The 24212-nt window shown below is 35.0% G+C and overlaps 1 protein-coding gene across 2 annotated transcripts in view; it reads right to left on the bottom strand.

Moving 5' to 3' along the window:
- Window positions 1–238: 238 nt before the first annotated feature.
- The window catches only part of LOC150095222 (transforming growth factor-beta-induced protein ig-h3-like), a 163698-nt gene continuing 139724 nt past the window's right edge, over window positions 239–24212 (bottom strand). For both annotated transcript variants that reach the window (XM_090410806.1, XM_090410807.1), the window contains exons 12-14: window positions 20338–20433; window positions 6613–6850; window positions 239–1543 (exon numbers count right to left, since the gene is read on the bottom strand). In XM_090410806.1, the coding sequence (XP_090266932.1) occupies window positions 1287–1543; window positions 6613–6850; window positions 20338–20433 (591 nt within the window). In that variant the 3' untranslated portion in view covers window positions 239–1286. The remainder of the gene's footprint in view (window positions 1544–6612; window positions 6851–20337; window positions 20434–24212) is intronic.

Below are 24212 nucleotides of genomic sequence, written 5' to 3'. Positions count from 1 at the left end.
TCCTGAAAACTTACAACCAAAAATAATTACATGATCAAAAAATTCCATTATTTATGTTACATTCAACCTGAAGCCCACACACCAATGATATGCCATAGGTTTTGGAGCTTCTTACATATGGGATTAGTATAAAAATATGGATTGACACAGCAGCAAGATTTGTCTTGAGAAATTCTGAAATATGACTAAGTAAGATGTAATCAAAGAAATCAAAAAAAGGAATAATTTTTTTTATATATATATTTGGAAAAAATTTTAATACTTTAGTTTCAACACAGCATCTGTACAAAATACACAACATATAACAAGATCACACAGCAAGCAGAAAACAATGCATTTTACTTGCTTTTAACATTCTACCAGTAGTTTTGCAATTATAAACAGTTTCTTTACAAACTTTGTAGTTTGTTCCACAAAAATGGACATAAACTTAAGAGCATATCTTTTCGCATGCAGGTGTTCAATGATTTGGAATTTTAATTGGTATCAATAATCAGTTTTGGAATATTTAAAGTTTCAGGGTTAGGATGGAGGAAAAAATAAATAAGCCCATGTTCAGCATGTCACACATACATATGAGCATCAGTGATTAAAAAATAATGTTAACCAAAGGGAATGCATAAGCATAAAGTAAGAAAAACACAGCAACGAAATCATGTGTAGTTAAGAAAAATAAGAATGAAGTTGGCTTGGATCTTGAATATTTAAAAGTAGCAATATCAATTGCAACTGATCATAGAATCCAATTAAAACAAAGTAGATTTAGTTTATTCATTATTTTTTAATAGGAATCTGCAAAAGCCACACAGAACTATGGACCATTATTCAAATTTCAGGATAATCCTTAAGAATCAAAGGGCCAATATACGGAGTATGTTAACTCGAACTAGTATATAGCTGAATTGTATCTTTTTTGTCCTCTTGATTTTCATGATATGCTGTGCAGCCACTTTGTTATCCCTTAATAAGCAAAACAAATATTTATCTTGCATCATTAGTTCTTGTATCCAGTTGAAATATGCTTGACAGATACACAGTTTGTAGGTCTCTCAGAGAATTGGGAATTTTACCGTTTCCTTATATACACCAATTTCATAGTTTTGCTATTGAAATAACATAATGATAAAAAGAAAAAAAATTCTGATTTAGCATATGCTACATCAAAATATCCTGCAAGTAAAAGTTACACTAAAAATTGGTCAAATATATGCCCAGTTTAATGTATGGTTGAACTTGAAACTAAGAACAAATATTTGTGGTAATGAAAACAAATGTTCCAGCTTTTCTCATTTAAAAAATGTGAAGAATGGATCGGAAATTAAACCAAAAGCAAATGGTTTTGGCTTCTCTACTTGAAGAACTCTGTTAATTACATGAATCACACCATTTTCAGCCACTGTATCACATTTTGTTGCACGTGCAGAACCAAAGCGCAAGTGCCCATGGAAGCTACGCTGAATAGGAAGAACAGTTCCTTCCAAACTTCGTACATGCTGTCTATGAAAGAATGGCGAATAATTTACTCCAGTGCAGCAAAGCATTTCTGAAATTAAAAAGAAAAACATGCAGTATGGATTAAGTAATTTTTTCATACAAATATGCATTTATAAAATGCTTAATCACAAAATAAAACGGTATAGTTTAACTATAGCATGATGAAATTACGATAATTGTAATGTTAAATTCAGACCATAGAAATGTATTACTTAAAGCCACGACAAAATAAGAAATCAACTATCAGACATAATTTCGAGTAATGTCCCTTGTAAGAAAGAACTGAAGATTAATTGAGGTTGTGTAGGTACCTCAGTAGGATGTACACAGAGAACACCATGTAAACATCGAATAATATGACCAAGGAATGATTTTTTTATATATAACTCTCGCCCATGAAATTTGTATGCTTTTAGTATAATTAGTACAGTGGATAGGCTAAGGATTCTTTTATATTTTTTTCCCCCACATGATCTGAAAATCCTGCCCTAGAGACCAAACACTGAACTTTTTTAAACCACTCCAGATCTCTAATAATTAGGATGGTGGTCTCACTATGGGCAGTGAAATTGATCTCCCATCACAAAACACACAACCATTCATATCCAGTCTGCAGCCTATTAATTGGAGAGTGAAGACTTGGCTAACCAAGACAGTGCAGTGAGTCAATTCTGATGCATACACTCTCAAAAGAATTAGAAAATTTTTTTCATCAGGAGTAGGTGATTAGAATCCAGATTGGACAACATTCTTCTGATTTCTTTCTGGTAAAAAAAAATGTTTTGAATGGTAGAAGCTATGTACTGATATCAAAGCAAAAAATGTATTTTTTTCCTTCAAGTTAATGATGCAAAAGAACTATCAAGATGGATGAAGTGGAAACAGAATTGGACAAAAGTTTTGAACGGTAACTGCGATAAGGGACCAGAAATGACAATCATCATTTAGACATGAGTTTTCTGCTTTTAATCTTTTTTATTTTAAAAAAAAGCAACAACAACAAAAGTTTTTGGTATACAAATACTTTGTAATTAATTTTAAGTTTTAACATAAGCAGAAAAGAAAGAAATTAATTTAAATCTCTTTCTTTAAATGTAGGATGAGAATTTGAGTGCATAAAGTAAATATTGAGTTGAGGTGGCTTCATATATTCATGTTTTTTGTCTGGCAAGTACCACATACAACTTTTTTTTAAGCAAGAAATGACTTTAATTACTGGTTTCATGCAACATGTTTGTGATTTCTGAATTATCTGACATCTTGCTTTGATATTTAATCTTGAACATGATGTTGAATACCATAGCAAGATTCATGCCTCATTGTTTCAATGTGTGCTGTATAACTTCTCTCATAGTATAATTCATTAAGATGTAATTCATTAAGATGCAGATCTTTATATATGTTGTCCAGAGTTGATTTAAGATTAGAACCTTGGGTAGGACATAATATCATTTTACTTATTTCTTTAAATTCATCATCAAATTCCTGACATATACCTTTAAAGGGTGTACAGGATATTATGATAGAACTACTGAAAAAACTTGCATCGTTACTAACTTCTTGCAGCAAATCAATCTGTTATTTGTCAAGATTCCAATATTATCAGTTCTTATATTTCTGTCTTCTAAGGTGCTTTTTATTTTATCCATCCACCTATATCGTGGTCTTCCTCAGCGTGTTTTCCTGTCAACCTGCAGAGAACACGTGTTTTGCTAATCTTTCTTCTCCCATTCTGTTCAAGAGACCATACAACCTGAGATTAGCATCCAGAAATGCTAACACATTTCTGGATGTTAACAATGTCAACTTCTTTTCTAATATCTTCATTCTTAATATGATATTGCCGTTGATGCCCTTGATCTGTCTCAGGACTCCCATATTTGTGGTCTTTTGTCAAGTGTTTTATTTCTAACCAAGTGCTAAGATTCATAAGTTAAAATTGATTCTGACACTGTCTTTTATAAAGCTAATTTAATGTTTTGACTCATTTCTCTCTTATTCCATATAATTTTATTCAATTGACTTCCTGCCATACCAGCTTTGTTGATTCTGTTGTCTATTTCCATATTTAATTTACCATCTTCACTAAAAATCATTTATAAGTAGCTGAAATGTCTTACTTGTTCTATAGGTTATCCATTCATGACACAGTTGATATTTTCATAATCTTTGTCTTATTATTGCCGATTTTCATACCAAATTTATTACAACAGTTAGTCAGAGAATCATGCAGACTTGTACTGGATTTATTTAAAAGTATAATATCATCTGCTTAAAGTAAAGAGTTGAGATAATGTATATCCTTGTCTGACACCAGATTTAACATCAAACCATCTTCCTACCCTTCCTTTAATTCTAACTGCTGACTTACAATTCAAAGGCTAAGTATTTCTTGATATCCCCATTGACGCCATATAACTGTAGCGTTTTGAATAGCTTTTCTCATGGCACCATAACATATGCCTTTTGCAGGTCTACAAAACTTAAATACAGATCTTTATATTCCCATGATTTCTCAACTACTTGTCTTAAAGTGAAAATATGATGCTGACAGCCTCTGTTTGGCCTGAATCCAGCTTCTTCTTCACCAAGCTTCCCTTCCACAATCCTTCGCAACCATTTCTCACGTATACTTGCATAAATCTTACCAAGGACATTCAGTAGGAATATACCTTTAATTCTCACATTCAGTTTTATTTTCCTTTTTATATATGGGTACTATGAGAGCTCTATCCCAATCATTTGCAATTCGTCCCTCTGTCCAGATCTTCTGAACTATGCAGTGCAACCACTGCAAGACTTTTATACCTCCATACTTGAGCATTTCTTTAATTTCATTTGAATTACATCTTCTTCCACTGCCTTTCCACATTTCAGGCTTTTGCTGGTTTTTCCTACTTCAATTTTGGATATGTATTCCTGATTATATGCGTGTTGAGTGTTTTTTACCACTGTGCTGTCACTGATATCTTTTTCTCCAGTTTTCATGTCACCTTTATCATCTCTAATTCCTTTTACAGCACACTTTCCTCCATTTCTGAGGTTTTCAACAGCCTCCAGATTATTTTGCCACCTTCTTGATATTTATTTTCTATGCTCTTACCAGCTTGTGCTCTTAGACAAAAGTCTTTTTGTCTAAGAGCACAAGCTGACTTATTTGGCAGGAATGTTTGATGTGCTTTCTTCTTTAACTTCCAGTGTTAACTATGGAGTTCTGATTTTTCTATCCTTGCAGACAACCTCACCACATGCCTCTCTGCCGGTATCAAACAATGTTTTCCTCAGGGCTTGGTTCCTATTCTCAAACTCTCATTTTTTCTTGAATAATGTTTGTGTATTTTAGTCTACAGTTCACATCTGAGAGCTGCTCAACTTTTATTTGCTTTAAAACTTTCTTACATGTTCTTCTTTTCAATATGAAATTCAATTTTGTCCTGCTCAAGACTAAATGGTGATCCTCTGTACACTCTAGTGTCCTGCACCAATGAGAAAACATCACTATCAACAAGACTTCTTTATTTCTTGCCCTCTTCTCTCCATGTGAATTTGTGCACATTTTTATGTTGGAATATTGTGTTAGTAATATCCAGTCCATGTCATGAGCAAAAATCCAACAGGTATTTGCCAATATTATTGGCTTTGTTCTTTTCTCCAAATTTTCCCAAATATATTTCTGTATGTCTGACAATCATTTTTTACTCTTTTATTTAGATCTCCACCTTTTCCTTTTCACCCTGGTTTGAAGTTGCTTTCTCTAAAGCTTCAAAAAAATTCCACCACTTCTACTAAGGTAGAAGTGGTGGAATTTAAAACCTTCTGTGGGACCATAGGCACAAATAAGTCTCATTGTCCAGTTCCTCGTTTTAATATTTGCCCACATCACTCTACTTAATATTGCCTACCATTGAAGAAGATTAGGCTCATATTTAGCGATGAATACTATAGTTACTCCTTTTCTCTGATTGTTATTGCCTGAATATAAATTTTGTATTTATTGCTTAGTAAGATGTCACTAGGTTTGTCTTTTTTGTTTCAGTCATCCATATTATGTTGATCTGGTACTTATCAATTCTTATGCTAGTTCCATTTCTTTGCCATTCAGGCTTCTTATATTGATGTTGAGCTAGGATTTGTTCCAGTAGCTGACTTTTCGCTATTCACCCTGGTTCCCTGGCGAAAATAACTGGAGCCTTGTTTAACTGAGCAATGTCATAGCTGGCATGAAATTCTCTCATGTTGTACCATCATTTTAGATTGTCGTTTAAGCCACTAAGAATGCAATTTTCAGTGAAATCTCAAATTGCCAGCCCATCCTCATTCATTCGGTATCCAGGAAGATACCTAACAGGGTGTATCATGAGAAGGTGAGAAATTGATTTTAAGTTAGAAGCCCTGGTCAGTTCTTCAAAAGGCTATGTGGAGGTCTCCTCTCAGTTATACAGCTTTGACCCTTGAGTACCCCTTTGTACACAATTTAAATTCTAAGAATGGCAATTTTATGAGTTGGCCAATTTACTTGGTCTTTTTCTGTGGTAGTGTGAAATACCAGTCCTGTGATAAATGTGTCCCCCCCCCCTTTTTTTTTAATGGATTTCTTCAAATTGGTTCATCCTTTCCATCCATTGTAACAAATGCCAAGTACAGAGATTTTATACTCCTGGTAAAGGGATGGATGAGATTACTTCAGCAGTTTAGCATAATGGATATTTTTTTGTAGTGATTGAAAGCTAAGTTTAAGTTGTGTTGTTTTAAAGTTTCAGAAATCTCCTGTGGATACGTTTTTTTTTTTTTTAATCTGAAGTATACAAAAATGTTGTATGAAACTAGTAATTAAATAAAGTAATTTCTTGCTAAAAAGTTGTACATGGTATTCATCGGACAAAAAAAAAAAGTAAATATTTCTACATTATGTTGCACTGATGCAGTCAGTGCAAGTTCCAACTCAGAAAAATTTAAAAATAGTAACCAAAAAAAAAATTAATAGAAATAGTTATTTTACAGATAAAGTCAATGGTAATTGGGTTTTTGTTCTAATAGAGAATAAAAAAATTAATGAAAACAAGAATAGAAATAAATTCTGTAAGACTGAGTATCAAATTCACTACAATGAATCATTACCTGGTAAGATATGCAGCTTTAGTATATGTTCAGCTTTCTCTTTATTTTCCTTTAATTCTGAGAGCTCTTTACTAGGCAGTTTTTCAAATGCTTCATCTGTAGGGGCCAGCAGAGTAAATGGACCTTTGCCCTTTAGTTGTGTAGCCAACTCAGTATATTCCAAGAGATGTTTAAGAATGCTAAATCCTTCCATATCTCCTAATGCTTCTATCACATTCTTCTCTGGAGGCATTAATACCTATAAGTTAGTAATTATTTGTAAACAGAACTCAGAGATAACACTACCTACAAACAAACAAATAATTGGGGTTGGGGGATTATTTTATGATTTGCATTCTCTAAATTAATGAAGTGTCAGTATTAAATGTATTATTTAAAAGGGCCTTTTTTTTTTTTTTTCATTAGATCAGGTAGGTAATATAATAGACAGTTTAGCTGTTACTTATATTTCACTTGCTTTTAGGTCTTCAGATAAGTCTTGCATAGAATTTACTGCTCCATTATCTAAGTGCACTTGTTGAAAAACACTTAAATGTTGACTTAATTTATCTCAGTTAATTTCACTTGCTAATATATACTTAGATGGTTAACACGTAAAAAAAAAAAAAAGAATTTATTTATTGAAAACTCCAATATATTTTGTCTAATGTTACATGGATATCATCAGGGTTAGATCAGTTAACATAGCATGTGCTCATACCTCCATCACAGCTGTGATGATAGGTAAATGCACTATCAGAATTCAGAGGGAACAAACTGTGGATAGCTTCTGTAACTAAAGATTAAATAACCTAATCAACATTAAAAATTAAATTATAAACAGTTATTAGTTTGAATGGTGTCATGAGGTTTCACAAGTTGCAGGGAACAAACAGTCAAATTTAAATTTTTTGAAATGAAGATTCTTGGTATGTTTTCAAAGAATTGTCCAGGATCAATGATATGGAAAGCAATGCCAGGCATGTCAGATTCTAACAATGACAAAATGTCCAGTCTGTTCAAAGTTACAAAGCATGAACAGGGCACTTGATAGACACCTGGCAGGAAGAGAGTTCTTGGTTGATGATAAAAAAGAAGATAACTTCTCAGCTGGTTTGTCTGAATGTAATGTGAATACATCCCCCCCCCCACACACACACACCATCAGACTGTAGTCTGACTTGAGGGATGATAACTATCGATAATTTTGTGGGTGATAGTTTCATTATAACCATTGGTCACCAGAGTAATTTGGATTTTATTTAGCCTTGTCTGCCAGAAGGGAATTCAGAAAAGAAGATTACACAAGCTCTGTGTATAGCACTTTGAATAATACCTGTTTTCTATAATGGAAGATGGTATGAAGATGAATGGATGTATCTGCCAGTAAAGGAAAGCTTTCTATAAACAGAAAATTCAATACTCATGTATTGATTATTAAGAATTTCCATATAATACACTACCTTCAAACTAGCTTGGAAGCTGTCTTCTTTATCCCCCTCCCCCCTGCCAGGTATCATTAAGTGCCCCGATTACAGAATCCAAGAACATTAAAAATGTGCACATGGATTTTGAAAATTGTAATATGTCAAACTCAACAAAAAAAAAGTTTTTTTTTCCTATGCCATTCTTCTGAATGAAAGTGTATACAAGAGAGAGAATCAATGCTTGCATTTATGTATATCTATACATCTCACATGTTAAAAAAAAAAAGGGGCCAAATGATACAGCTGCTTTACTCCTATTTTTAATCATGTTGGAGGTATTATTATTGAATTGTTGAAAATAATAACGTCAGCAAACATACCCAACCTTTTCATATTCAGTATTCACTAATATGCGAGATCTTTTTATTTTATTTATTATTTTTTTGATGAAGTAAAACAATCAAGTAATAAACTGTCCAGGTCATTTTGAACAATGTGACTTGTATTATTATTCAGGCCTCCATGGAGTCAAAAGACTCATTGTGGGAGGTCCTTCCTAAGAAACACAAAGTCTTTCATACCACTCATTGACCGTTCTCGCTCTCACCACTCCATCAGGTAATGCATTCCATGGTTCAACCACCCTCCATGCAAAGAAACCACTCCTTACCCTCTTGCTCACAGTTTCCTTTCGTAACTTCCAGGAATGGCCTCTTGTCATCACTCCTTCCCGCTGCTCAACCAAGCGAAAGAACTCCCCAGTGTCAACCCTGTAACCACCTCTCCTTCTTCTATCCACCAAACTCTGCAGTCCACATTCCCTCAGTCGATCCCCATAACTATCATTGTACAGTCCTGAAACCATCTTTGTTATCCGCCTTTGTACCCTTTTCACAGTTAATTTATCCCCTTCAAATCCTGGGGATCAAATCTAAGAACAGTAGTCCAAGTGTGGTCTGATCAGGGTCTTATACAACAGAATGATAACTGTTTTATCTCTACAGATCAGTGTCCTTCTCATTATTGCAGTAATCCTCTATGTTACCTTCACCACCATTGCAATATGTCCCCTAAATTTCAGGTTTCTATCAATCATCATCCCCAGATCTCTTGTCTCCCCTACGTCTTCCAGTATAACTCCTCCCATAGAGTATGCAGTGTCCCATCGATGTTTCCCAAACCTCAAGCCCGTACATTTTGCTGCATTAAACTGACACCCCCATTCGTTTGCCCATCTATCTAGCTTATTCAAATCCTTTTGCAGGGCTGCCACATCTGCACTATTACTAATAATCCTTCCCAGCTTCGCATCATCTTTAAAGAACTGAATATCCCCTTGCAATCCACTGGCAATGTCATTGATATAAAGGTAAAACAATATAGGTCCCAGTACTGAGCCCTGTGGGACCCCACTTGTAACTGCCCCACCATACACAACTCTCTGATACCTATCGGACAGATTATCCTGAATCCAGTTGACTAATCTGACATTCAGACCCATGTGCTGCAACTTAAATATCATCTTATCATGTGGCACCCTGTCAAATGCCTTTCCCTCATCTGATGCTCGTGTAACGTTATCATAAAAGGCTAGCATATTGCTAAAACAAGAGTGCCCCTTCACAAATCCATGTTGGCTCTCACAGATAACATTACCCTCATCTGCCCAATGCTGTATACGGTCCTTCACTACTTTCTCCAAAATCTTACTAACTACTGATGACACACAAACTGGTCTATAATTAGACACTTCCAGTCTGCTACCACCCTTATGCAATGGCACTATCTTACCTTCCTTCCATTCCATGGGCACCTTTCCCACAGACTTTTATTGAAAAGCCAGGTGAAAGGCACTGTCAGTTCCCTAGCACATTCTCTCATAACTCGTGGTGAAATACCATCCAGTCCCACAGCTTTACTGACATCCAGAGTACTCAGTATTTGAATCACACACTCCTCCTATACCTCGAACCTGCCCTATCCCTCTAGCATTAAAACTGACTCCTCCAGGATGAAATCCTCCAATAAAGTGTTCATTGAACAATTCCACTATATCCTCTGCATCAGTCACTCTATTCCCATAATATCATTCTTCCAACAGTCATTTCTCCTCCTACTGGCCACATATTTAAAAAAATTCCTTAGGATTTTCTTTGGATCTTAGGGCTAATCTCCTCTCATATTCCAGTTTCGTCTTCCTTACCATACTAGTCACTCTGCTGGCCTGTGTCTTATATTCTTCATGCATCTTCTCTTCACCCATCTCTTTGTCTCTTCTATAGCTTTTTCTTCACATACAGTTCTTGTTTATTAATGTTTGTCATCCACTGATCATGAAATTGTGCCCTCTTCTTCACTTGTGTGATGCAGTTTACTATTCCTTCAAAATTTGCCAAGCCCTAATGATATCCCGTTCTTCCAATTTATCCCTTCATGAAACTTCCCCAAGTTGATGTCCTAGACTATTATAATCACCTGCCTTATAATTCCAGATACGTTCCCGTCTCTTTGATACTCCTGCATGTCTATTCATTTTCCAAGTCAAAACCATATAGTCACTCTCTCCAACTGGTGGGAGAGATGTCATCTCAGTTATTATCAACTCTTCTGATGCTGTAACCAAATCCAAAACTCTTGAACCTCTTGTTCCCTCTATTACATGTTGCCTAAGACATTTGTCCCTCAAGAATTCTAGAAATTCTATTCCCTTATTGCTACATGCATCGTCCTCTCCCTAGTTTATACTACTGTAGTTAAAATCTGCCATAACAATCATTCTTCTTGCACTTGCCAAACTCAACTGTCTAAACATTTCTGGTCCCCACCCTCTGTACTCCTGGGTCTGTAGCAACACCCCACTAAATATCCTGTCTTACCCACCTTTACCTCCCAGCATATGCTTTCAAAATCATTAGTGTCACTGCCTTCCAAAGTCTCCACTCTTAGAGGACACAGGTCGTCACTTATCATAAGCAGTACTCCACCACCATGTTTTCCCTTCCTATCGTGCCGATAAATGCTGTACCCAGCGACTTCTATTCCTGTTATTATATCCTCTTCTGTCAATCACGTCTCAGTGATCCCAATAATTTTTGGCCAGCCTGATGCTATCTGCACCACCAATTCCTCTCCCTTATTCCGGATACTCCTGGCATTAGTATATAGCATATAAATGTCGTTGTTTCTATACCCAGCATTATCCCCTCTAGACTCCACTGGGCTCAGTGTTATCTGATGTCGTCCCCCTTCTCCCAAGTACCCATTCACACAAGATGCCACCCCTGTTACCATCCTCCCTAGGACACACTGACTTTTTCAGAACAGCAATCTCTCTAGATGCCTACGTCCTTCCTCATTCAAATGTAAGCGGTCTCTCGCATACGATTCCTCTCTTTCCTCAAACGCACTCCAAGCATCCACATATACCAGTCCTCTCTTGTCACACATTCTAGCTATTATATCATTCAATATTACTGCTCTTCTGCTCAGTTTGTCATTATCATACCTAGGCAACACACACTATCTTTCCTCTCTGTCGTCTTTCGTACCACCTCAAGCAAGAATCTCATATCTCTCGCTGCCCTATTTACATCACCACTCAAGTCATTTGTTCCCACCATCACAATCATCTCATCCACCCTTTCACCTCTCTTAACTGCCAAAGCCACCGTTTTCTATCGTTTCTCCTGGCAAACACTCCTTGTGCATCCTATCTTGAACACCACGGATCATTGAGTCCCCATATCTCTTACCATTTCCTCTCTCCTACTGTTTCCATGTTCTCCTCTTCTTTCATTCCCATACCTCTCTCATTCTGCCTCTCCTACTGTTTCCATTCTCTCCTCTTCTAGCACTGCCATACCTCTCTCTCGTTCTGTCTCTCCTCTTCTAGCACTGCCATACCTCTCTCTCTCGTTCCATCTCTCCTATTGTTTCCATTCTCTCCTCTTCTAGCACTGCTATACCTCTCTCTCATTCCATCTCTCCTCTTCTAACATTCACTCTCTCTCCCCTACTCCGATTTGCCTTGCATTTCTCTTCCATTCTCCTAATCTCATCTATCATACTTCTCCCAAGACATTCCACCTCCTCTTCAGCTCCTCTATCTCCCTCTGCAGGTCAGTCACTCTAAATCGAAATTCACTCTCCCAAACAAAACCATCTCCTAAACTTTCACAGTCACTCACCCCTTCTATACTATCAACTATTATTTTCTCATTCACATTTTTTATATAGTGATATCTTCCACCATTTTACCTTCTTACTTCTTTACAATCCCTTTGTCCATTTGTGTACAGTATGTTTATGAATGTTTGGATGATGCAATTTTCAAAAGTATGTGCAAGTGAAGAGAGCCCCCTATTATCTTTCTCTTCATTTTAGTTTTCAGTTGGGCTGAATCTTTCAGGACTTACCAGATTTGATCCAAAACTGGATTAGCAATGCAATTTGCAAGACACATCTATTGTGATATACATAGTATGTGATACTCTTCCCCCTTCCGATGAACTTCACTTTAGTTTAAGCTGAATATTTTAGAGGCTATGGAACAGAGGAGAATAAGAAAAGTATATACTGCTTTTTGGGGCATTTTTCACTATTGTCTAAGTAGTCTAGCTTTTAACTAACTAGAGTTAGTTGACAATTCAAATTTGGCAATGCAGATCACTAATAATCAACTTAGAACTGGAGTTGTTTTTTACCTTCCTTTTGTAGTTGAAATCTTGGAGTCTCTCCTTATTTCCAATTTATTGCACATTCAAGGGAATTGGATAAGAGGTATACTTAATGAGATAGTGACAAAAGGATGTTTTCCATGTGCAAAGATTAAGCATTTAGTTTGCTTACAGAAGGGAGAAGTGAAAGAGTTGATTGTTTAGGCAGGAACAAATGATTTGGAAGGAGAGGAGTATGAAAGAGTTGTTGAAAAAAAAAAAAAGTGAAATGAAGAGTAAAAAGGAAAGATTATGAGTTTGCTGCCTTGGTATGATAAGACAGAATTGAAAAGGAGTGCTGGAGGAATTGTGTGCAGTTTATAGATGCACAGAGTTAATCTGATAGACAAAAGGAAATATAAAGCCTGAAAAACTTTCTGCTGACTATATTGACTATTTGAATAGTTTTGGAGAAAGTGTTATTTAATGAGAGTTTGGAAATGAAAAACCTGGGAAATGTGATGAAGCATGTATCTGGCCAAACCCTGGGATAAATGAGTGTATGTACAGAAATGATTATGCAATTCCACAAGCTTCGGATTCGAATGGATCATTAATACATTACACAAAGGTAATTGCAGGTATAAGGCGATGTTGAAATGCATGTGTACAAATGCCAGAAATATCGGAAATAAAGGAGGGGAGTTTTTGGCATTAGTCAGCTCAACTTTGACAAAAATTATAGGCATCAATAAGACCTAGTTAACAGAAAATGATATAGTTACAAGGGATAGAATGTAAAGGGTATTGTATTTTCAAGGAGGATAGAGGGAATAGGACAAGAGTGTGTTGCTGATGATAGTTGAAGAACTACAACCAACAAAATTAAAAGTTGCAGATGCCAGACATTTGGCAGATTAGCATAATGGGTGCAATCCAAACAATTATTATGGGAGATTTCAACAATGAGGATTGTGTGGAAGAAAGGGGGCATGGCATGATATGGAAGTGGAATTTATACAGTGGCTAAAGGAAAATTACCTGAAACAACATGTTATGGAAGGGACCAGGGATTTGAGTTCTGGATCTGGTAATAGCATCAGAAGATATATCCATAACCAAGGTACACATTACTGGCTCCAATTTGGGAAAGTGAACATGTAGTTTTGTTCTGGGAAGATGCTAAATATGTGGAATTCTCGGTCAAGAGAGGATTTATGTTTAACTTATAAGCTGGTAATTATAACAGGAGTGGTGCATGGGAAATGGTGAAGGATTGTTTGTGAGAAGCAGCATTAGACTGCATGCCCAAGGTCACAAGGATAAACTGGGGGGTAAGCGAATTAGTAAAAATATAAAGATAAAGGTGATCAGCACACTCATGAGCAGCAAAAAGTGCAAGTAAAAAGGATGACTAGTATGGTAAGAAAGGTCAAATCAAATCCCGAAGAGGTTTTTCATTATGTAGCAAGTAAGAGGGAAAATGACTATGATAGGAAGGTGACGGAGTCCAAATGCATAGTTGAGTTGCATCTATTCATCCAGGTGGAGGTTTTGTAGTTGCTGATGTGACAGACTCATCAATATTAGAAGTTCAGCATAATGAAAAATATCAATGTAAATACAGCAGTGGGATTGGATGGCATGTTAATCCATGTGTTATGCGTGAATGTGCAAGAGAACTGGCACTGCATTTGATATTTTGCATTCTCAGCTCTGGCAAGGTCCAAGGGAGGGGAAAGAGGATAAGATAGTTCCATAACATGGTTACATAAAGGTGGCTCCAACACAGAAGTAGCAAATTAAACTAGTCCTGATATATTATTTAGTCTGCAAAGTATTGGAAAAGTTGGTTAAAGTCAAAATCCAACATTAGATGGATATGAATGCAATACTCTACAGTGAGCAGCAATGCTTTGTAGAGGATAGGTTCTGTCTTAGCAATTTACTTACATTTTATAATGAACTGGATAAAGGAAATTGTTACACAATGATACTGCTGAAGTTTGCAAAAGGCATTTGACAGAATAACACATGATAAACTATTACAAAGGCTGGAGCAAATGGGAATGGATCTGAAGCTAATAGCATGGATAGGGGATAGAGGTTTTTCAACATCCAATTAATCCTTTGAGCTATTTTACCAACTTTTGCAATTGTCTTCTGAGCTCCAACTCTATTCACCATTATCCCCAGCCTCAATTTCCTGTGCAGTACCACCAATGTGATCTTTTCAACTTTTCATTTTGCAAAAGATGATTTTCAATTTAACGTTGCAAAATGAAAAGTTGAAAAGATCACATTGGTGGTACGGCACAGGAAATTGAGGCTGGGGACTGGGGGATAATGGTGAATAGAGATGGAGTTTAGAAGACAATTGCAAAAGTTGGTAAAATAGCTCAAAGGATTAATTGGATGTTGAAAAACATGCTAACAAAGGCAGGGAATTATCTCTTTATAAGCATAATTAAAATATTTGTATTAATTTTTATAAATTAATACATTTTTTTTTTGCATTTATTAATGCTTAAGTATAATTAAAATATTTGTAAAATAAATATTTTCTATTGTGGCATGTGTGAATGTTTAATTATTAAAAACAAAAATTATAAGGCTATAATTCAGCTGCATCTTAACTGTGAACAGATTATTCAGTTGGCTTTCTTGAGGATCAGGAAGTAGTAAAGAGGATTCAGAGACGAGTGACCAAGCTACTGACAGGTCTGTGGAATGTTATCTACCCGCAGTTGGGTGTACAGGATAATTATGATAGTACCAGATGAAAAATTTACATCATTACTAACTTCCAATCAACAATTTTCCTCCAAATTAATCTGTTATCTGCCAAGATTCCAATATTATCATTTCTTATATTTCTGTCTTTTAAGGTGCTTTTTTACTGTATCAATCCATCTACAGCTTGGTCTTCCTATGGGGCTTTCCCTGCCAACCTGGCAAAGAACACTCGTTTTGCTAATCTTTCCTCTCCCATTCTGCTTAAGTGACCATACCACATTCCTGAATGCTAACTGTGGCAAGTGCTTTCCTAACATCCTCATTTTTAATGTGATATGGCCAATGATACCATCTGTTCAATCCACTAATCTTTCTCAGAACTCTCATATCGAAGTCTATAAGTCAAAACACTGATTTATTTCTTATTCCATATAAATTTATTCAACTGACTTCCTACCATACCAGCTTTACTAATTCTGTTGTTCATTTCCATATCCAATTTGCCATCTTCAATAAAAATTGTGCCAAAAAAGCTGAAATGTTTTACTTGTTCTTAGGTTAAGCTAATTTAGTGTTTTGAAATTTTTCAATATATGACAAACAAAGAACTAGAGATTATCTGTGGAAGTTATGCAAGAGTGTGTGGACTAAATGTTTTGCATGGAGAATGGTGAATGATGGGAATACATTGCCAGAATGGTAGTGATAGTATGATAGGTTTTTGTGTGTATAAAAGTTAGTGTGGGTCTCCCACAATAAGTCTGAGGACTCCATGGAGATGCCATATAATAATATAATTTGTTACATTGATTTATTTTTTTGAAATTACACTTTAAATTAATGCATATTCTTCTGTATTTTAAGTTAAAAAAAATTGTTCAGAAAGTTGTTTTTATTAAATAAAAAATATTAATTTTATCCAGTCTACAGCTACTTGCCAGCTCTTGCAAAATTACTCAACTATGGGCAAGTGAGCAAGTATATTTTTCAAAACCTGGTGATAAGAGTTAAATAGGCAAGATACCGATAATGATTACTTTTTTTTTCTTTCTCAGGCAATTATCAGAGAAAGGTGATAATAGTAGGCTGGAGAAACAGCAGAAAAAGAAATCATAAATTTCTTTTGCTGCTATTAATCCCACAGAAGTGTTCTGGAATGAAATTTTGAAAAGTTTAGCGATAATCTTTCACAGATATTATAGCATATATAATCTCATTAGAATGGATGTATAAGAATGCCCATAGGTTGTAAATTCTAAATGCTTCTATCTGAAAATGTCCTTGTAATAGGTGGCAAAATATAAAACCATTATCCATATATTAAATGCAGCCACCTTTATATATATAGAGAGAGAGGAGGCTCTGAGAAATCGTTAGAATTAGAGGCATTTCTGCTGAGTGTTATGCATACACGCTTTAGCTGAAGCTAATAAAGATTGATAAGGAGAAACTCAGGAAAGAGAGGCTGAATTTAGACCAAACAAGGATTTTTCAGATAACCAGCTTTTAATTTACCAGAACTCAAATCATAGGAATACAAAAATATATTTAAGTGTCATAAATTTGAAAAAGGTGGCAAAAAGAAAAATAATGCAAAACATTACAATTATATTATATAACTGAGATATACAGAGCAATATATAATCTAAATTTGTAATTCAGTATTTGGAATTGAACAGGAAGAGATAGTTGGGTGGGTTGCAAAATCAGATATAAGGAAAGGGGGTGTATGCTATCTCTGTCATTCATTGATATATATATATATATATATATATATATTATAAATCACATTAAAGAAGGAACCATTAAACCCATGAAATATGAAATGGTACACACTTTGTTTCTTTATTTTATGTAGATGATGCTATACTGCTAAATAATTTGGTCTAGTAGTCTTCAGAATGCAAATAATAATAACTGCTGTATCAAATTGGAAATGAAAAATGAACATTAATGCTGGCTTGTTTGACTGAGTTGGTTAGAGTGAATCAATTAGTTCCTTATTATTAATGTACAAATTAAATAGTAGCAACCCAAATGAAGTTCTGATTTTTCAGTCCATACATACAGTCGAAGTTTTCTTCATTTGTTTTCAAAGATGTTCCACAGTTAGTTTTCAACTTACAAATCTAAAAATGTCAAATGGTTTTTGGGCAATACAGAATGCCACTTCAGTGTTGAATCCTAAAAGTCCTCGCAGTATGCTCAAATATGCCTTAAATGCAAGAGATAACCATACAGTTTCTTCAGCAGTTGAAGGAGGAGACTTGTTTTTTTCATACTTTTATTTATGAAAGTATCATTGAAATCATTGCATAAAAAAGTGAACTTTGTATGTTGTATTTCTTGTAGTAATGTATACATGAAGCAGAGAGAAAGAGTTAGGGCAAAAAAGACTTGATAATATTGAGAGCTTCATACTGTGCTGGATTTTTTCCCCCCCATGGCTGATGGTGCATAACATTCAGCATATCTTCTTCCAAAATGCTGAGAAATCAAAGCCTCCAAAATGAAGATGAGATTTGGATTAAGTTCAGTTTATAACATGAGCTATAGTTTTGGTGATAAATTCTCAAAATTCTGTTATATTCCTTCCTATACTGTAAAAAACATCTTCAAAATATATCTGTATCATATATGTCTTCTGGTCTTCTTGCAGCCTTTGACTAGATTGCCTGTTTCCCTTTGCATTCCATAGTGAATGGCTTCCTCTCATCATATTTTGATTTCTTTATCAGAACTAGAGTACTCCAGGATTCTATATGCTCACTCATAACCCTTAAAGTCTTCTATGCATCAGTGACTTTCTCTCTAACTTCAAATCTTTGTTGATCAAAGTACTCTTCATGTGAGAAACCTTGTAGCATTCTAATATTGCTGTATTGAAGGAAGTGAATGAGATTTGGGAATGATGGTTGAAGGTAGACTGAAGTTTAGAGGATATATTGCACGTGTTGCAAAGACTGCACAGTGTAGGATAAGAATGTACACTAACATGCAGGGACAATGAGGTGGTTGTGCCACTGTATAAAGCACTGGTCAGCCTACACTTATACTGTTGTGCTCAGATTTATTTGGTCACCTAGTTTTCAATGTGATGTGGAAACATTGGAGAGGGTTCAGAAAATAGTGACTATGGAATGTTGGTTGTGGAAAGATTGAAAATGTGGATTGCAGAGTTTGGTGGATAGGATGAAAACAGGTGATATGATAGGTATTTAAGTTAGTGAGGGGATTTTATCGGATTAATCCAGAGAGGATTATAAAAAGAGTAAGGCAAGAGGGGGAGGAACCAGATGCCATCTGTGGAAGCTATGTAAGAGTGTGGTGAAGAGAGGGGCATAAGAAGTAATTTTTTACATGAGGAACTGTCAGTGAATGGAATGCATTATATTACCAGTATATGTTGTTCATGCAAGGAGTGTTAAGGATTTTAAGATTCAGTATGATAAATATGTTGTCAGTTGATTGAACCTCTCACGATCAGCTTGCCGACTTTATGGAGGGTGTAATAATAATAACATTAGTAACTAGTTTAATAATCCCTGAATCTTGCTAAGTATAGTACTTTTTTCAAGCCAGTTCATGCCTCAAGTGATCTCACAGACAGTGAAATTCATCTAAAGACATTCATACATGTGTTTTTGAGCCGTGGGAGTGCTGACCACTCAGCCAACCGGCTATATATTTCTCTTATTTAATTAGATAATAAACATAATCAGGATTTCAAAATATTTGCTTGTGTTGGAAAAACATTTCTCTGACTGTTGGATAGAAATTTGTGCTTTCTTTCTCTACATCCAGCTTTATTTTAGTTTAGAAATTACTTCTTATACAGGAACAACCAACTATCTATTCGAATCAACAGAAATTCTTTGACCCCTTTGCATGAAGTTTGAGAAATAGAGATGATAGAAATATGCAAGTTAGTAAAAGGATTTTGAAGTATTGAGAGAATTCTTGGGTCAACCCTGGAAGCTGACTTCAAGAATAATTGGGAGGGACATGCGAGGTTCAGGATGCTGTGGCAGGCAAGCGAAACCAGCTCTGGTGGCACTGAGTGCATCTTCAGTCACTGTGTGACCCAGAAGGGCACCCTCCTTCAATGAGCCTCTTTGGATTCTTTAATGGAACTCATAATAATAATAATTTCCTTATGATTTGGAAAAATTTACTTCCAGTAATGCTATGCAGTTTCACACAGGCCTTCATGTGTAAGTTCATAATAATCATCCAGAGATGGAAAAGAGTTTAGTAGCCTACTGTGCATGCTTACAGAATATGGACTAAGAATGGTTTAAATAAAGCATGATCAGCAAGATCTCAGCAAGGAACTTTACAATCTCTCCCCATCTGTTTTATGTGACTTGTCTGATATAATAATAGGTATTATGGAAGAAATTATATTCAATGTGAGATGTGTTTATTGATCACTTAAATTACATTGACTATCTCATAGTAATGATGAGTGACAACCTTAACAAATACTGACTGGTACATGCAAATTAAAATCAGTTAATTTAATTTCAAATCCAAAACCAGAAATTCCTACCGGAGAAACTGTTTTTGAAGATTTACAGGATGAGGGGAGGCAATCCAAAAGAGCCACACGAGTTTTGCTTCAACTACCTACCTCCAGTTCTATAGCTCAGACGTGTAAAGATAACGCTCATTTATCACCCTCCTGCCCTAGTTTCTTACACCCATTTGAACATTTACAAGACATACACCTATGACATGGCTTTTCATCTGAAATAAGTAGCCTTCTTTGTGCACTAATTGTGTTAGATTGACCAAAGAGAATTTGAGACCTTTTACAAGTACCAAACTGTATATATGTAGATCAATGTTGTTGCTGTTTACATTATTCTATAAAAATAGTTTATTTAAGACTAATTTAGGTTTAATATGGAATATATTTCACTTACCTTGTCCACTACGTGTATTACTCCACCACATGCATTATTATCTCGACTAATAACTCTTGCACACTGAGCTGTGGCACGATCTGCAAAACCAGGTAACTGACAAAAAAAAATTATTATAAGCATATAAAATAAAAGGATTTTGTTAACCTTTATTGTAATTACTTCTAGAGAACATATAGACATTTTAAGAATACTTTTGCAAGATAATTATTTTCATAAATAGTTCATATATATCAAAATCACAAATTTAATTAAAAAATTAAACAAGCTTACAGGTATATGGAATGGACCACCATTATCAGCAGAAAGAAGGATAAGTATGGAAAAATAAACTGTGCTGGGTAAAAATGTCAATATAAAAGAATACACAGTGGAATTGATATTATATTATATAGTAATGAACACTGTTTTCCCTTTTCCATTCTAGAGTCATTTCCCATAGATTCAATCCAATTATCTTTTTCTGTCAGCTTACAAGTAGGTTTATGTTCTCCATGTCAGGGAACTAGCCTGACGATGGAATAGTTCAGTGGTAGTGCTGCTACCTTAAGGCTTCCGAATTTAAACCCATAGGAGGAATAGGGTATATTGAAGGGGAAAGAGTAGATTATAGAAGAAATATAGTAGGGTTTATAGAGAGGGTGTTAAATTGTGAATGAAACTATGTTATGTAATTTATTATTTTTCATTCACATTTAACATTGCTTATTAAATATTAATCATGGTTTATATAAAATTGTTTATTATTCCTTAAATAAGAATTACTAATTAAAAATTTATTCAAAACCTGACCTATTATTAGTTTATAAAATAATAATATGTTTAGAATTTTGTATAACTAAATATATATGGTGTAAAGTGTTATTTTATATTTAACTGTATACGTAATCGAAAGTTAAAGAAGTAGCTTAAATATTCTGTTATTCTTATTTGTGAAATATTTAATGTTATGTAATCACTCATGTAGCAGTAATATAGCATACATTACATTGGCGAAATGTTTACGCTTAGTCTGTTGTCATGGAGACGCACGCATAAACAACCACGAGTGGAGTAGAGCGTGGCGTTCGAACGTAAGGTGGGAGTGAAGGTCATAGATAGAGAGATGGGAACAGCCAAAAGAGAAGGAAGGTCATAGATAAGACAGGGAGAGAAGAATTATTATTAAGCGAGTGAGGAGAGAGTTTTGCGGAACCAAGATTATAAAATCCTTAGGGCAGGAATTTATGAAAATAGTGTTCGGAAGTGAACCTATAGTAGTGAAACATAAGGTTTAATGTTATAAGCGAAATCTGCTGTTGTTATGAAGAAAGGTTGATACCGTAATCAGATAAAAGGAAACTGGACAGTCAATGCGAAAATTCTGATTAGTTCTAGTTAATCTGGATTACGATTAAATTCTATGTTGCCCTAGGAAAAGGTTATATTGATTACTTGGAGAAAAGTGAACAGGAAAAGATATTAGTACCTAATTACTGTTGTTTGGAATAGTGAAGTGCGACTTACAGTAATACAGTTTAAACTATGGAGAATATTTGTTATGTGTGTTCCGCTAATGTTAATTAAGTTAATTCATAAGTGCTCTCTCAATAATTTGATGTATTGAAGAATTTGTCTGGTAAGAGTAGTTGTATAAGTTTCTCTATTCTAGCATTAACTGTAATATACCTCCGATGCTCAAGGTCCGGGAATATATTTGCTTGGAATATAGCTTACGTAGTTTATTGCCTGCTGTGAATATAAACATTGAGCTGATAGATTTGTGAAGACTGAATATAATGTGAAATTGTTATATTAACTTGAGATAAGAAGATTTGTGTTTTTGAGACTGTGAATAGTATATGAAAGTTAGAACATTGAATTAGCATCAGTGACCTAAGAAGATGTGTTAAGTTGATTTGTATAGTTCCATTTCAAAATAGAGTTCTTGTATTTGTTAACCATGTCATATATTAAATGTTTTATTTTGTTGATCTAAATATTGTGTTTGCCTGAATTCCTTATTATTGCACCGTTCATAAACATTCGAATCGTGCGGGAACCCCAAGTAAAAATGATAATAAATAATTCGGCCTAAAGAGATGACTGCTAACCTAATTTAGAATTGATCCTACTATTTATATAGACTAATCTAAGAATAGGGTGGCGCAGTATAAATATAAATTTCCCTACTTTTAGATCGGTGATCACTTCGCAATTAGTTATTTTATTCATAAAAGTGACTTAAGACTAGATGGATTTAGAACACGACAGGAAAAAAGTCGTCACGACAAGGGCATAGTTGTAAGGCCAGAAATGAAAAGACCCCATGGCCCTCGAGTACTCTAATAGTATAAGGGTCATAAAGTAAGAAGAGTTAGCTGATAAGGCCTTATAGGAAAGATTAAAGTAAGTGGATGCATTTTTGGAAATTATGGAGACAACTACCGTGTTTGAATAAAAACTTTAGTTTACTATTACTAAAATTTTACAATTCGACATTTCGACCTTTATGTCAAGGTCATCTTCTGGAGCGTACAAATATACACAGGAAACAAGCTATACTACAATCATACTGGTTCGTTAAAGACACTGACTAACCGCTACCACAATTGTTGGCCTGACCTCTGGTAAAAAAAAAAAAAGGATTAAAGTAAGTGGATCTTCCTCAAAGTAGAAGAAGGAGAGGATAAATCCAGCTAGGGGTCCATGGGAGTGCTGCTTCCCATTACAATCGAGATGATTGGCCCTGTTGGTCCACAAGTCCTTATTCAGTATATTCGGACCACCCCACCATATATATATATATATATATATATATATATATATATACATACATATATATATATATACACGTCCCCTGGGTGGCGGATAGGGGAGCCCACCATGTGTGTGTGTGTACATGCGCGTGCATGTGTGTGTGTGTGTGTGTGTGTGTATACACACACACATGGTGGGCTCCCCTATCCGCCACCCAGGGGACGCGCTCTCTAGGGGTTACAGGGTCCCCTGAGAGTATATAAAAATTGCAAAATATTTAAAAATAACAGGTGTAATTAATTCTATATTTAAACCAAACCTAGTTCAAAAACAAACCAGGCTAAAAGTATACAATACATTAGCCTTACTGGTCTTAATCTATGGAAGCGAAATCTGGACAATAAAACAAAAAGACAAACAAAGATTAACAACAGCAGAAATGAAGTTTATGAGAAAAACTGCAAAGTATACCCTATTTGATCACAAAAGAAACGAAGATATTATGAAAGAATTAAACCAAGAACCAGTAATAGAAAAAATTAAAAAATATAAACAAATGGATGGAACATGTCCAAAGAATGAAAACAGAAAGATTACCAAAACAAGCCTTAAAGTACAAGCCATTAGGAAAAAGAAAACCAGGACGTCCTCTTAAACGATTCAACGATGACTTCTAAGGCCGGAACAGGCCATGCTAGGCCTAAATCCTTGATACGTATGATGATGATGAATGAACACTGTTAGTGGACTTCATACAAATAGACAGTAAATAGCACAAACACAAAGGTCGTTGAGAAGTAGAGGCAAGTCTGAAGTGTTTGCTCTCTTAAGGATCTGCTTAATATTTCAATGAAAATGAACCACCATTATACTTGGCACATTTGTTTACAAGAAACATTGTGAAACCTGAAATAAGCGAATGACCTGCAGATATTTGCTCAAATGATGATAAAAAAATTCTAGCAGAAACATGAATATAAATGTTTCTGTGATTGTAATGAAATTACAATTACAGAAAAATCAACCAGGAGAATATAGAACACAAAGCTAGTATATCAATATTGAACTGATTACAGGGCACTGCACATTTCATGGACAGGTGCTAGGGTTGCCAGATTTTGGAAAACCAAATATGG

The sequence above is a fragment of the Typopeltis vanoorti genome, chromosome 20, assembly GCF_054136105.1.
Source record: "Typopeltis vanoorti isolate ZY-2024b chromosome 20, IOZ_Tvanoo_1.0, whole genome shotgun sequence".
In the NCBI taxonomy this organism is placed as follows: Eukaryota; Metazoa; Arthropoda; class Arachnida; order Uropygi; family Thelyphonidae; genus Typopeltis; species Typopeltis vanoorti.
Note: the sequence above shows the minus strand (reverse complement) of the source record. Positions and strands in the feature narration are given on the sequence as shown.